Source organism: Cnephaeus nilssonii (assembly GCF_951640355.1).
Source record: "Cnephaeus nilssonii genome assembly, chromosome: 7".
NCBI classification, from domain to species: Eukaryota; Metazoa; Chordata; class Mammalia; order Chiroptera; family Vespertilionidae; genus Cnephaeus; species Cnephaeus nilssonii.
Window position 1 is genome coordinate 4,402,787 of NC_137078.1, and position 15,278 is coordinate 4,418,064.

Below are 15,278 nucleotides of genomic sequence, written 5' to 3' on the forward strand. Positions count from 1 at the left end.
GGTACATGCCCTTGACCGGAATCGAACCTGGGACCCTTGAGTCCGCAGGCCGACGCTCTATCCACTGAGCCAAACCGGTTTCGGCTTTTCATTTTTCTTGATCTCATTGGTAACCCATTCATTTGATTAATAACATGCTATTTAGCCTCCATGTATTTGAATGTTTTGGGGTGTTTATACTCTAGTTGATGTCTAATTTCATTCCACTGTGATCTGAGATGTTTGATATGTTTTAAATCTTCTTGAACTTGTAGAGATTTTTTTGTGTCCTAACATGTCTCTCTTTGTGAATGACCCATGTTGACAAGAATGTATATTCTGCAGCTTTGAGGTGAAATATTATATAATTGTCAATTAAATCCATCTGATCCAATTTGTCCTTTAGAGCAGTGGTCACCAACTGGTGGTCCGCCGATCACTAGTGATCTGTGAGGTCCGAAAGGTTGGTGACCGCTAGTTTAAGGAAACCTTTGGAGCAGCGGTTGCCAACTGGTGTTCCATGGACCACCATCCGTGAGGTCCGAAAGGTTGGCGACCACTGCTTTAGAGTCACTGTTTCCTTGTTAAATTTTTATCTGGATGATGTATTCAGTGAAGCCAGCAGGTGTTAACCTTTTGCACTCGGATGTCGAGTGTGACTCGACACGGTTAGCATCGGTAGCAGCTCGTATGTCGAGCCACACTCGACACGTAGTTTCACCGCGGGGGGAAAAGGGGGATTTTTGTCTATTTTCCCAGTATTTCTTGTTTTCATTAGCATGAAAGGACAAGTAAAATGTAATGCCGTCTCAACTGATGCCACCACCTAAGCTTATCTTTTGCATAGGCAGCAATCTTGAGTAGGAGGGTCCAAGGCATGAGTCGTTGCATCATGCCTTTTTGAGCTTGCATCATCTTCCCTTGGTAAAGAACCTTCCTTATCTTTTCGTCTCCTAGGTTTGTTTAGGTTTCTATTAGCACATCACAGATGTTGTCATGACACAGGGTTTAGTTGGATGATTGGTTTGCCCCCTAGCAGTCGCACATTCTGAGTGAACTTCCCCTCCTCAGGATGGATAAGTTTTCCAAAGACATAGAAAGCAGCGATGATGAATTTTACTTTGAAAACGAAGAAAAAAGTGAAAAATGTAATAGTGACGAAAGTGAGTTCTCCGAGGATGCGAGTGGAGATGATGAACAAATCGCTGGTCCTAGTGGAACTACAGAAAGGAAAAAGTCCCTTGCTTTGCCCAAAGATCTGGCTGAAAGTACTGACAGTGACAGTGACTTTGAATTCATAAGGGCAAAACGAAGACGTGCAATTGTTTATTCGAGTGAGAGTGATGGAGATATGGGTGATATCATTGAGAAATCGGGTATAAGACCCAGTGAAAGTTATGTTTCTAGGGGAAAACAGGAAAAAGAAAAGTGGACATCTACATCTGTGAGTGACAAAGAGCCTAGCAGAATCCCTTTCTCCACTGGTCAGTTACATGTTGGGCCTCAAGTTCCTTCTGGATGTGCCACACCAATAGACTTTTTTCAGTTGTTTTTTACTGATACATTGATAAAAAAACATAACGGATGAGACAAATGAGTATGCTAGGCATAAAATTAGCCAGAAAGAACTATCCCAGCGATCCACTTGGAATAATTGGAAAGATGTGACGATAGAGGAAATGAAGGCTTTTCTTGGTGTAATACTAAATATGGGTGTATTGAATCACCCCAACTTGCAGAGTTATTGGTCCATGGATTTTGAGTCTCATATACCATTTTTTCGATCTGTTTTCAAAAGAGAAAGGTTCTTGCAAATATTTTGGATGTTACACTTGAAAAACGACCAAAAGTCAAGTAAAGATTTGAGAACAAGAACCGAGAAGGTAAACTGCTTCTTGTCATACCTTGAAATGAAATTTAGGGAGAGATTCTGTCCTGGAAGAGAGATTGCTGTTGATGAGGCTGTTGTTGGTTTCAAGGGAAAGATACACTTCATCACATATAATCCTAAAAAGCCAACAAAATGGGGTATTCGTTTATATGTCCTCTCAGATTCAAAATGTGATTACGTACATTCATTTGTCCCTTATTATGGAGGAATAACATCTGAAACGTTGGTGAGACCTGATCCCCCTTTTACTAGCAGAATAGTTTTAGAGCTTCATGAAAGATTGAAGAACTCAGTACCTGGTTCTCAAGGTTATCATTTCTTCACTGACAGGTATTACACTAGTGTCACTCTTGCAAAGGAATTGTTCAAGGAAAAAACACACTTGACAGGGACAATAATGCCCAATAGGAAAGATAATCCACCTGTTATCAAACATCCAAAGCTAATGAAAGGAGAGATAGTGGCTTTCAGGGATGAAAATGTAATGCTTCTTGCGTGGAAAGACAAGAGGATAGTCACAATGCTCAGTACATGGGACACTTCAGAGACTGAGTCTGTGGAAAGGAGAGTGTGTGGTGGTGGGAAGGAAATAGTTCTCAAACCCAAGGTTGTGACCAACTATACAAAGTTTATGGGGGGGTGTTGATATAGCTGATCACTACACAGGCACATACTGTTTTATGAGGAAGACTCTAAAATGGTGGCGTAAATTGTTTTTCTGGGGGCTTGAGGTCAGTGTTGTAAATTCCTATATATTGTACAAAGAATGCCAAAAAAGAAAAAATGAAAAACCGATAACGCATGTGAAATTTATTAAGAAACTAGTACATGATCTTGTTGGAGAATTCAGAGATGGTACACTAACTTCCAGGGGTAGATTATTATCCACTAACGTAGAGCAACATTTAGATGGAAAGCTCCATATAATCACACCTCACCCTAACAAAAAACACAAAGATTGTGTTGTTTGTTCTAACAGAAAAATCAAAGGAGGAAGAAGAGAGACGATGTATATTTGCGAAGCATGTGAATGTAAACCAGGTCTTCATGTGGGTGAATGTTTCAAAAAATATCACACCATGAAAAATTATAGAGATTAAAATTACTCTTTGAATGTATCAATAATTTGAAATATAAAAAAATCCAAATAAATAAGTTTGTATGAAAAGAAACTCCAGTTTTTTATTCTACTGCTGCGCTTTGTAAAATCTGGGGTATTTAAAAAATTAAATCCCGAGTAGAATAAAGGAATCGAGAAAAAAGCAAGCGAGTGCAAAGGGTTAAATTACCCTACTATGACTGAATTGTTTTCGATCTCTCCCTTAATGTCCTCTAGAAGTTTTTTATACGTTTAGGTGCTTCTGTATTGGATGCTTATATGTTTACCAGGGTTATATCCTCTTATTGGATTGATCCCTTTAGTATTATGTAGTGACCTTTGTTTTCTCTTGTGATGGCCTTCATTTTGAAGTCTATATTGTCCAATATGAGTATTGCTACCCCAGTGTTTTTCTTTTCCATTTGTCTGGAAAATTTTTTTCCATTCCTTCACTCTCATCCTGTATGAGTCTTTTGTTCTGAGGTGGTATCTTGTAGACAGCATATAGTTAGTTGGGTCATGTTTTTGTATCCATTCAGCTACCATATGCATTTTGATTGGAGCATTTAATCCATTTACATTTAAGGTTATTATTGATAGGTACTTATTTATTGCCATTTTAACCCTTTGCACTCGCTTGCTTTTTACTCGATTCCTTTATTCTAATGCTAACCATGTTGAGTCACACTCGACATCCGAGTGCAAAAGGTTAATTTTGTATGCCTAGGTTTCCCTCTCTGGTTCTTCTTCTCATTACAGTGGTCCCGTTAGCATTTCTTGTAATGCTGGCTTCGTGGTAATGACCTCCTTTGTTTGGGAAGCTCTTTATTTCACCATCTCTTTTCAATGACAGCCTTTCTGGATCTTGGTTTTAGATCCTGGCTTTTCATTACCTTGAATACTTCATGCCATTCCCTTCTGGCCTGTAGAGTTTCTAATGAGAAATCAGCTGACAGCCTTATGGGAGCTCCTTTGTAGGTAACAATTTGCTTTTCTCTTGCTGCCTTTAAAATTCTCTCTTTGTCTTTAAGTTTTGGCATTTAATTATGATGTGTCTGTGTGTGGGTGTGTTTGCGTTCTTGCTTGTGGTTCTCTGTGCCTCCTGAACTTATGTGACTTTTTTCTTGATCAGGTTAGGGAAGTTTTCTGCCATTATTTCTTTAAATTCGTTCTCTATCCCTTGCTTTCTGTCTCTTCTGGCACACCTATTATGCAAATATTGTTATATTTCATGTCCCTAAGATGCCCTCCTGTTTTTTAGTTGTTTTTTCTTTTTGATTCTTTAATTGAGTGACTTTTTTTAACCTGCCTTCTAATTCACTGATCTGATCCTCAGCTTCCCCTAATCTGCTGTGTATTTCTTCCAATGTGTTCTTTATTTGTGCTATGTCATTCTTTATTTCTGACTATTCTGTTTTCATAGTTACTATATCAGTTTTCTTCTATCATTTGGGGGATGTTTCTCTGTCTTGTTGTTTTGGTTGCCTGTTTGAGTTTGTGACTGACTATACAGTATATTAGGTAGATCTGCTACGCCTCTCAATCTCTAGTGTAGGACTGTGTCAGATGCTGTTTCTGACTAATTAGATCAGACAAAGACTCAACACCTTCAAAGACCCACTTGATCCTGGATTGGCTTCAGGCTTGAGTAGCCCTCTGGCAATCATCCACAGGTGCAGTGATAGGTTTTCCAATAGGGTGGGGCAGTTGCTTCTACTTGGAGGCTAATTGTTATTCTAGTCTCTTAATTGTCCACAGAAACTACAGGGTGGGACAAGGGGTTTTATAATAGGATGGGTCAACTGTCTGCCCCCCAGGCAAAAGCTGCTTGGATAGCAAATATGTGCCTGAGAAAGATGACCTCTGCAGCTTGATGGAATGACTCAGCACAGGAAATAGGGGTGTCTGCCTTCAGAGCTCTAACTCCATTGCCCCCAACCCTGGCTTCTGCTTACATAGCTCCAGTCCACTGTGGCCTCCCTCTGCCAGAGCCCAAGGTGTGTGGCTGCACATGAAGTTTTGTGTGTTGGTCCTTTACTGGGATACCTGCATTTCCAGCCATCTCTCCCTGGCAGACAGCAACCCTTCTGCTTTTCACAGCTAGGTGTTATGTTGGCATCTTTCTCAGTTCTGGTGCTCTTTGCTGGGGTGCCCAGCTTGAGGTTTAGACCCCAGAGTCCTCAGTTGGAACCCTCCACAGCTGAAATATCCCTCCAGAACTTCAGCTGCTGTCTGTGAGTGCCTTACCAGCCCTTTCTGGCCTCCAGTCTCTATGCAGTCTCCACTTTCCTTTCTTGGTTATCAGGGTTCTCTCCAGTTAGTCCTCAGTTGATTATTCAAGATTTTTTTTTTGTATTTTAGTACAAAATAATTCCAATTTGGTCTTGGGAACGTGTCGGTGTAGCATCCATTTACTCCCCCTTGGTTTTTTAAAATACTTAAATGTGGTAAAATAGAAAGCAAAGTTCACCATCTCCACCATTTTTAAGAGTAGCTATTGACAACTATTAAAACCCTAATGAGTAAAAACATTAGTCAAGAGTCTAAGAGCATAAAGACCTTTGATTTTTGGAGTTAAAGGAATCCACATAAATACAAAATAAGCATGCCATCATCTCTCTATGAGATAGAAGACATAATTTCTCAACTCCATATTTATGTATCCTAGGATTTATCAGAATCCTCAGACAAATGAACATGGACAAATAAATTTGTAAGCCAGATTTTAGATTCCCAATTCCTGCCTTTGCCAATGAATAAATAGGTAGACCATAAAATAGAACCTCAGATTCTAACTGTCACCAGTGTGGATAATAATTGACTATGAATAAATTAGAATTAGAAACAAAATTATATTTGGCCAGAACCAGAAAGAACATATAATTCCATGCATGAGACCACCAGAGGAGCCTGGGAAGGTGAGGCAAGGACTCAAGAGTTCCAGGGCTAGATGAAAGTCACCTTTCACAGAAAACTGAGAAACATTTTCTTAGTTATTTTGCATACAAATTCATTTATGTGAAGGAGAACAGTAGGTAGTTGTCCAGAAACAAAGGCAAAAACAGGACTTAGAAGAGAGGGTAAAGAGGAGAAACTATAGACAATCTGGAAACAGTGAGTCTCATTTACATATTTCTGACAGAGTAACTGATTGGCTGCTATGTAGCAGAAAAGTCTGTGTGGGCATTTTCTCCTGGAATAATGGCCATGTGGGACTATCCAAAAAATTCATTTGGTTTTAGAGTCGTCAGAAAATATTGAATGTTTTACTATAAGATGTAAGGGGCTGTATTTATATAATGTCTTCTCATGTTCTATCATTAGCACTTCTACTTTATATTAGACTAGACCTGAAACATTTCCTTCATCAGAATTCTTAGGTGGAACTAATAAGTAACCAGGTTAAACTTTTTCTCCTTCCTCAAATTTTGTTTACATTTTAGAAGTTTGTTTTTATTGATGACTCAAAGGTTTAACTTGGAAATGTTTTTATTGATGCCTCGAAGGTTTAACTTGGAAATTACTGTATAAATATAAAATCCTCTTCCCTTTCAATAGATTCCCCTCATACTTAAAATCATCTGAATTATGCTAATTTTATTATATAATGCCAATTAGGTATTCTGTCAAATGTTGAACTTAGGCCAATATTTAAGCTTCCAGAATGGACTCATAAACCTTATATAATGATGGGTTGATGGTATAGTCTGACTGGTTGAGTGTATAATAATATCCTAAAATTAAATTATTTTGTCTTTTATTGAAGAATCTTTTATTAGAATATGATAAGCAATCAGAGCAGTTGGATATAGAAAAAGAACGTGCTAATAATTTTGAGCATCAGGTAGAAGACCTTACAAGACAATTAAGGAATTCAACTTTTCAGGTAACTTTAAATTGAGAAAATGCATACATGAAAATTATAAGTATATTTCATTTTCAGTATATTTGCATAAAATAAAATTAATACATAGACAGAAACTTAATTTCATTTTCTTTTCCCACTGTTGGGAAAAAACTAGCAACTATCCTGTCTTACTTATTGCTCTAATCCAAGCATGTCAAACTCACAGCCCATACGAATATTTTTACAGTCCAGCCAATATAACGGTATGTAAGAAATGTTTTAATAAAAATTTTTAACTTAATTTTTACAATATCCTGTTATACATAATTATTAATAATGAACTACAATGTTCGCTAATGACTGATTACTATAATCATGTTGTATTCATTACCCTTACGTGCCTTACGCACAGGCACAATATTTCTCTCCACTAATACTACCAGCGAATATTTTAACAGCCGATTGCCACGTCATTAGTCTTGGATTGACTTGTTTGGTGTGCAAAACAGGAAATATTTCGTTTTCAGAGATCAAGAAAAATAGGTATATTTGCCTTACACTTATTAATTTATGCAGTTATTCAGTGTCTGGTAAGTTAATGTTCAAGAAAAAATATTAATTTTTATTAAAATATTCTATTTCAGCCCTTTATATTCAGCATGTCTTTATTGAAATAAACCTACATTTCTATGAAAATTGAAGCTTTTGTTTTTTTGTGGCCCACATAAACTTAAACCTTGTTTATTTGGCCCCTGTTAGCCTTTGAGTTTGACATGCTTGCTCTAATCTCAGTTCCCTTGAGGGTTTTTTGGTTTTGTTTCACTTTTGCCATTTTCTCTGCCAGTGTTCCTCGTCTTTTATATTGTTTGCCAAATTAATATCAACAATTATAGTGTTTAAAACTTATCCTCAACTTAACATTGTCATTCTTTGAAACTGATTTTGAAATCTTCATTTTTTTAATACTATGGCAACATTCTCTTTAATATACCATTTTATTCTTCCACTCCTATATGTATTTTGTGTGTTTTTACAGTAATGAATACTTTCTCATTCTAGTGTGAAAAATTAAATTCTGACAATGATGATCTCCTGGCTCATGTTGAAACACTACAGTCTAATGTCAAGTTATTGGAAGTACAGATTTTAGAGGTCCAAAAAGCCAAAGCAATGGTAGACAAAGAGTTGGAAGCTGAGAAACTTAAGAAAGAGCAGAAGATAAAGGTAAAAATAGTCCTGTGGGATTAATTCATGTTATACATTGATGTTTTTATCAAAGTATTATTTAAAAGACTAGAGGCCCAGTGCGCGAAATTCATGCACAGATAGGGTCCCTAGCGGCTGCCGGCTGCCAGCCAGGGCCTCCCTTCCCCCAGCTGTCGGCCGCGTCCTCCCTTTCCCCAGCTGTTGGCCGGGGCCTCCCTCCATACCCGTGTTGGCCTGGTGCCACCTGCTCACCTGCTCAACACCCCACCATAGTCCTGCTCTCATTGGGGCCCACCACTGCCAGCACTGTGTCACTGACGCACACCATGTTCCGTGCCACCCCCCTGATGGTCAGCACACGTCTAAATCCCGATAGGTCGAACTCCTGCCCATAGGGACAATTTGTATACTAACCTTTTATTATATAGGATGGAAAGATCGTCCTGGCCTATTTGATTCAGTGGTTAGAGCGCTGGCCCATGGACCAAAGTGTTGTGGGTTCAGTTCCCAGTCTAGGGCACAGTACCTTGGTTGTAGGTTCAATCCCAGTCCTGGTCAGGAGGCAACCAATCCATATGTTTCTCTTTCCCCCCACCCTACCTCTATTCCCCTCCTCCAGTTTCACTCTCTAAAAAAAAAAAAAAAATAGAAAAAATATCCTCAGGTAAGGATTAAATCAACAACAAAAAAGATGGAAAGATTATTGAATAGCATTTGTTAATACAGCAAAATTCATTAATTCCTTAATATATGCTAACTATGGATTTGAGAATCTAAGTTATGACTTTTGAGTGTATATTTTTTAAATACTGAAAGATTTCAAACACTTTGTATTTTATTATGTCAGATTTATTTTATAGTTCCTTACAAATACCTTTTTAATGTTGGTTGGCATGGGGTTGGGGGGTGGGGGTTTTTAATTTTAGGAGCATGCCAGTTCTGTAAATGAACTTGAAGAACTTCAGCTACAACTTCAAAAGGAAAAGAAACAGCTACAGAAAACCATGCAAGAATTAGAACTGGTTAAAAAGGTAAAATAAAACATCAGACTCAAAACTTATGTCAGTAATTATCTTTGTTAAACTATTCTATAAACATTGAAAAGAAATCTTTCAAAAACATGATTACTTGCCATGCTAAAATAATCATTTATAAATTGCTTGCCTCATAATATTGAACTTATTTCTCTGAATGCCTATCTCTCCAGAAGAATCTAGGCTCATGAATTATTAGATATTTTAGATATTGGGTTGGTATTTTATTTTTGTACATGATTATTGTACACATGAAGATTTAACTTTGGCTTATTTTTCTCAACTTTTTTCAAGATGAGGCCAATAGGAAAAGTACTGTACAACTGTACAAGCTGTTTAAAATACTAGTATCTATATATAGAAAAGCCAAGCGAATGGAATGACCAGTCTCTATGACATGCACTGCCGCCAGCCAGCTGGCCCGATCGGGGGCGGAGCCGACTGGCCAACCTCCCATGGCCCCTCCCCCTGGCCAGACCGGGCCCCAATCGGCCCCGATAGGGTGGGCTGGCCCGACCCCACCCATGTAGGAATTCATGCACCGGGCCTCTAGTTTATAAATAAGAGCCCCACAAAAGAATAACTACCAATTGAGGTTAATAAAAAATAAGAGATACAATGAAACTGAGGAAGTTAGATTAAATAAACTATTAAAAAATACATTTTGAAATTACAAAGTAGAAAATATTCAGCTTTTAGTTTTTTCGTTACTGTGTAAACATTATTTCAGAAAAGCATAGTAGAATGTGTTTATTCCTATGGCATCATTTTAGCAGTTTTACATATGAAATTAACTCATCTTTTATTTTGTGGATCATTTAATTATAATATGTGCAGGATGCCCAACAAACCACATTGATGAATATGGAAATAGCTGATTATGAACGTTTGATGAAAGAACTAAATCAAAAGTTAACTAATAAAAACAGCAAAATAGAAGATTTGGAGCAAGAAGTAAAAATTCAAAAACAGAAACAAGAAGCCCTACAAGAAGAAATGAGTGAGTAAAACACAGTTCATTTTAACTTAATAATAACTTCATCATAACAGAATATAGTAGAGCAACATTACTTGTTTTTGACTGCCAACAAGATCTTTCACACAGTGCTAACCATTTTTAAGGACCAGAAAAGTTGTAAAACCATTTGTAGTACAGACATTGACAGCCCATGTTGGTGAATAATGCATTCACTTAAATATTTCGTAAGTACCTACTGTGTGAGTAATACAAAAATAAAAAGGGGTCTTTGTCAATGATTTTTTGATTGTCAGCAGAGTGGGATAATTTAAATAGCTGTGAAATCTTTCTTTTTAAGGTGATTATATTCCATTTTATCCATAATGGAATTAATATTTACATTAATATCGCTTTAGACCTTGCTCATTCAGCTACATCTCACAGAATGATATGTTCTATTTTTATTTTAATTCAGCCCACAATATTTTTTCATTTCCTTTGACTCATGGATTATTTAGAAGTGTGTTGTTTAATTCCTAAATATTTTAAGGAATTTTCAGATATCTTTCTGTTAATGATTTTTAAAAAGTTTTTTTAATGTATCTTTATTGATTTCAGAGAGGAAGGGAGAGGGAAAGAGAGATAGAAACATCAATGATGAGAGAGAATCATTGATTGGCTGCCTCCTGCGCGTCCCCTACTGGGGACCAGGCCTGCAACCCAGGCATGTGCCCTTGACCAGAATCGAACCTGGGACCCTTCAGTCCGCTCTATCCACTGAGCCAAATCAGCTAGGGGTCTGCTAATGATTTTTAACCTAATTCCTTTGTAGTTAGAGAACATATTCTGTATGATTTAGTCCTTTTGAAGGATACTTTTGCTGGGTATAGAGTTTTAAGATGTGCCTTTGTGCATTTTTTACCTTGTTTCTATCGTGTTTATAGTATATTGAACTTCTTTGATGTATGGAACTTTTATAATTTTCTTCAGGTTTGTAATAATTTTGGTGATTATTTCTCTTAATATTTTGGATATAAACCTCCCTTTCTTTTCTTTTCCCACTAATCCAATTACACACGTTAGATCACTGATAAAGTCCTAGAACTCGGTCATAATCCATTTTCCTTTTTCTTTTCTTTTTTTTTTTATATTCAGAGCTTATTTATAGATAGTTTACATTATTATGTATTTCAATTCTTTCATCTGCAGTGTCTCATCTGTTAATTGCATTTGGTGACATTTTCATTTTAGATACTGTATTTTTTTTTTATCTCCAAAAGTCCCATTTGTTTAGTTGTTGTTTTTATTTTTCATTTATTTATTCTTTATGTTCATGTTTTTATTTAAGTCCTTAGAATATTGTAGCTATTTTAATTTCATTATTTGCTAATTTCACCATTTCTATAATTTCTATTTTTATTGCTTGGGGTTTTTTTTTTCTGTTTATGAGTAATGTTTTCCTGCTTTTTTTCATGGGAAATAATTTTTTAATTGATATGAATTTGACATATTTGAATGCTAAATTTTAATATAAATTTGAAGAGTTAAATTTTGTATGACAAGAAGTTATTTGTGAATCAGTTTTATCCTTTTGTGGCTTGTTTTTCATCTTCTTTAGGACAAGTGTAGAATAGAATAGCCTTTCCTTTTATGCCGCGCCAGCACAGCCAAGGGTTCGGCGAGCCTGAGGAAGGGCCGGCGAAGGATGAAGAAAAGACAGACAAAGAGAATAAGCTGGGTCTAGGTGGATCTTCTGTGCCTGGCTGAGGCCACAGAACAGATCCAGACTGCAAGCTGAGCCTTTATTTTATAGTCAGAGGTAAACAAGGGAATTTAAACAGATCCAGACTGCAAGCTGAGCCTTTATTTTATAATCAGAGGTAAACAAGGTAATTTACAATGTTCTTGTAAGTTTCGCTTGTTTTGGCAGCACTTGCTGCACCTCCCACAGCCCATTAGCTACCCAGGAAAGATCTAGGGAGCAGTCACAAAATCAAGCTTAATTATGGTAAGAGGGCTGTGCCCTCTAAGCTGGGTCCTGTTTGTGGCTTTGCCAGCAGGTCAGTCCAAGTCTTAACCCTATAACTGCTCCCTATACCTATCGATCCATTTCAGTCCCAGTATTAAGGTGGGAATCATCTGAGGACTACTGAGTGCCCATGTACTCAACAACATTTCTTACTGTAGCTGGTAGGAATATGAACAATTTATAGTGCTATGTAAAATCTGAGAATTACTCAGATTGCAGCTCTCTTTGCATTGTTTTGATCCTGTTAATCTTTGCAACTCAGTAAGACCTCTGCTCTGTTTGGGATTCCCTTTCTGTACCATAGTTTAAAAATTGCCTCAGGCAGAGAGCAGGGACTATATAATAGGGCTCACCTCATTTGTTGTTTACCTCCTTTTAGGGACCACAGTACTACACTGCTTACTGTCCAATGTCAGAAGACAGGTTTTTCTTCACATATTCAGTTTTCTTAAAATTATTATTTAAAGAAAAAATGGAAGTCATTAAATGTCATTGTCTTATTTTTTATCACCCCCCTCTCCTTTGGCAATCATCAGCTTGTTCTCTATATCTGTGGGTCTGTTTATTTTTGTTTGTTTGTTTATTTATTTGTTGTTTTATATCACATATAAGTGAAATCATATAGTATTTATCTTTCTTTGTCTATCTTATTGCACTTAGCATAACACCCTGTAGGTCCATCTATGTTGCCACAAAGGCAAGATTTCTTTCTTTTTTTTCATTGCTGAATAACATTCCATATTGTGTGTGTGTGTGTGTGTGTGTGTACACTAGAGGCCTAGTGCACGATATTTGTGCACGGGTGCAGTCCCTAGGCCTGGCAGGTGATCAAAGCACAAGTGTCTGGCATGGAGGGGCAGGTCCCCACTGACCTCTGCGCCCTGGGCAGCACCTGGGCCCCCAAGAACCCCCCTCCACCTGAGTCACAGTGCCCGAGTCCACACGCGGAGATGCAGTGAATGCGGCCAGGTGCTGTGGGCCAGGGCGCAGTGTGGGCCTCTGGGCTGCCCAGCAGCACTGCACAGAAGCCGGGCGGGCAGAGTGCTCTCTCCCGGCCGGCCTCACAGACCAGCTCCTGCACGAACCCACAGGAGCCCAACCAGCCCCTGCGGTCCTGACGGCTGCAGCCCAGCTCACCTGGAAGCCCCTTGGGGCCAGCAGTGCCTCCACTGCTGCCTGCTGCCAGCACCTTATCACTGACGCCCACCATGTTCCATGCTGCCCCATGGTGGTCAGCACACGTCATAGCAAGTGGTCAAACTCCCAGTCAAGGTGACAATTTGCTTATTAGGCTTTTATTATATAGGAGATATAACTTCTTTACCCATTCACCTAATGATGGATGTCTAGGCTGCTTCCATATCTTGACTATTACTAGTAGTGCTGCAGTGAACATAGGGGTGCATATATCTTTTCAAATTAGTGTTTTTGTTTTCTTTGGAAAATATCCAGAAGTGGAATTGCTGGATCGTATTGCAGCTCCATTTTTAATTTTTTGAGGAATCTCTATACAGTGGCTGCACCAATTTACAATTCTACCAACAGTGCACAAGGATTCCCTTTTCTCCACATCCTCACCAACACTTGTTTGTTGATCAATAGAAGATAACCATTTTTACAGGTGGGTGGTAATACCTGATTATGGTTTTAATTAACATTTCCCTAATGATTAGTGATATTGAGCACCTTTTAATATGTCTCTGGGCCATTTGTATGTCCTCTTCGGAGAAAAGTACTCATGTCTTCTGCCCATTTTTTTACTGGATTGTCTTCCTTTTGTTAAGTGTAATGAGTACTTTATATATTTTTTATATTAACCCCTTATCAGTTGTATCATTGGCAAATATGTTCTCCCATACAGTGGGTTCCCTTTTCATTTTGTTGATGGCTTCTTTTGCTGTGTAGAAGATTTTATTTTTATGTAGTCCCGTTTGTTTATTTTCTCCTTAATTTCCTTTGCCCTAGAAGATGTATCGGTAAACATATTACTATGTGAAATGTCTGAGATTTTACAGCCTATGTTTTTTTTAAAGATTTTTATGGTTTCATGCCTTACATTTAAGTCTTTTATCCATCTTCAGTTTATTCTTGTCTATGGTATAACTTGGTGGTCTGGTTTCATCTTTTTGCATGTATCTGTCCAGTTTTCCCAGCACCATTTGTTGAAGAGACTGTTGTTACTCCATTGTATGTTCTTGCCTCCTCTGTCAAATGTTAATTGACCATAATGGTGTGCATCAATTTCTGGGGTCTCTGTTCTAATCCATTGGTCTATATGCCTGTTCTTGTGCCAGTACCAGGCTATTTTGGTTATAATGGCTTTGTAGTGTAGTTTGATATCAAGTATTGTGATTCCTCCAACATTGTTCTTCTTTCTCAAGAATGCTGCAGCTATTTGGGGTCTTTTATGATTTCATATAAATTTTTTGGATTATTTGTTCTAGCTCTGTGAAGTATGCCATTGGTATCTTAATAGGATTGCGTTGAGTCTATAGATTGTTTTTGGATAGTATAGACATGTTAATTCTTCCAATCCATGAACATAGTATATGCTTCCATCTGTTTGTATCTTCCTCTATTTCTTTTTTCAATGACCTATAATTTTCCAAGTACAAGTCTTTCACCGCCTTGGTTAGGTTAATTCCTAGGTATCTTATTTTTTTGTTGCAATGGTAAATGGGATTGCTCTTTTAGTTTCACTTTCTGAGAGTTCATTTTCCTATATAATAAAAGATAAACATGTAAATTGACCATACCTCCACTATGCTCACCAGCCAATCAGGAGTGAGTATGCAAATTAACCTGACAAAGATGGCAGGTTAATTTGCATACACAGGTGCCAGGCAGAGAGAAGAGCAGGAAAGCCGGCGGAGAGTGAAGCGGCTTGGGGAACTTGGCTCCCCAAGCCGCCAGACGGAGAGCAGAGAAGGAGAGCTGGCAATTTGGAGGACTTGGCAGAGCGGGAGGCCGTGGGACAGAAACAGAGCAGGAAGGGAAAACCCAGAGCTCGGGGAGCACCAGGAATTCTGGGAATCGTAGTTCTGGTGGCAAACAGATCTCCTAGACACTAGAGCCGTGGTCAGCAAACTGCGGCTCACGAGCCACATGCAGCTCTTTGGCCCCTTGAGTGTGGATCTTCCAAAAAATACCATGGCCTGGGCGAGTCTATTTTGAAGAAGTGGCGTTAGAAGAAATTTAAGTTTAAAAAATTTAGCTCTCAAAAGAAATTTCAATC

General features: G+C 38.1%; 1 protein-coding gene across 1 annotated transcript in view; it reads left to right on the forward strand.

The window, feature by feature from the left end:
* GCC2 (GRIP and coiled-coil domain containing 2) overlaps positions 1-15,278 on the forward strand; it is a 91,737-nt gene that overhangs the window by 30,504 nt on the left and 45,955 nt on the right. The window contains exons 10-13 of the mRNA XM_079776941.1: positions 6,736-6,855; positions 7,876-8,040; positions 8,949-9,053; positions 9,894-10,056. Coding sequence (XP_079633067.1) covers positions 6,736-6,855; positions 7,876-8,040; positions 8,949-9,053; positions 9,894-10,056 — 553 coding nt within the window. The remainder of the gene's footprint in view (positions 1-6,735; positions 6,856-7,875; positions 8,041-8,948; positions 9,054-9,893; positions 10,057-15,278) is intronic.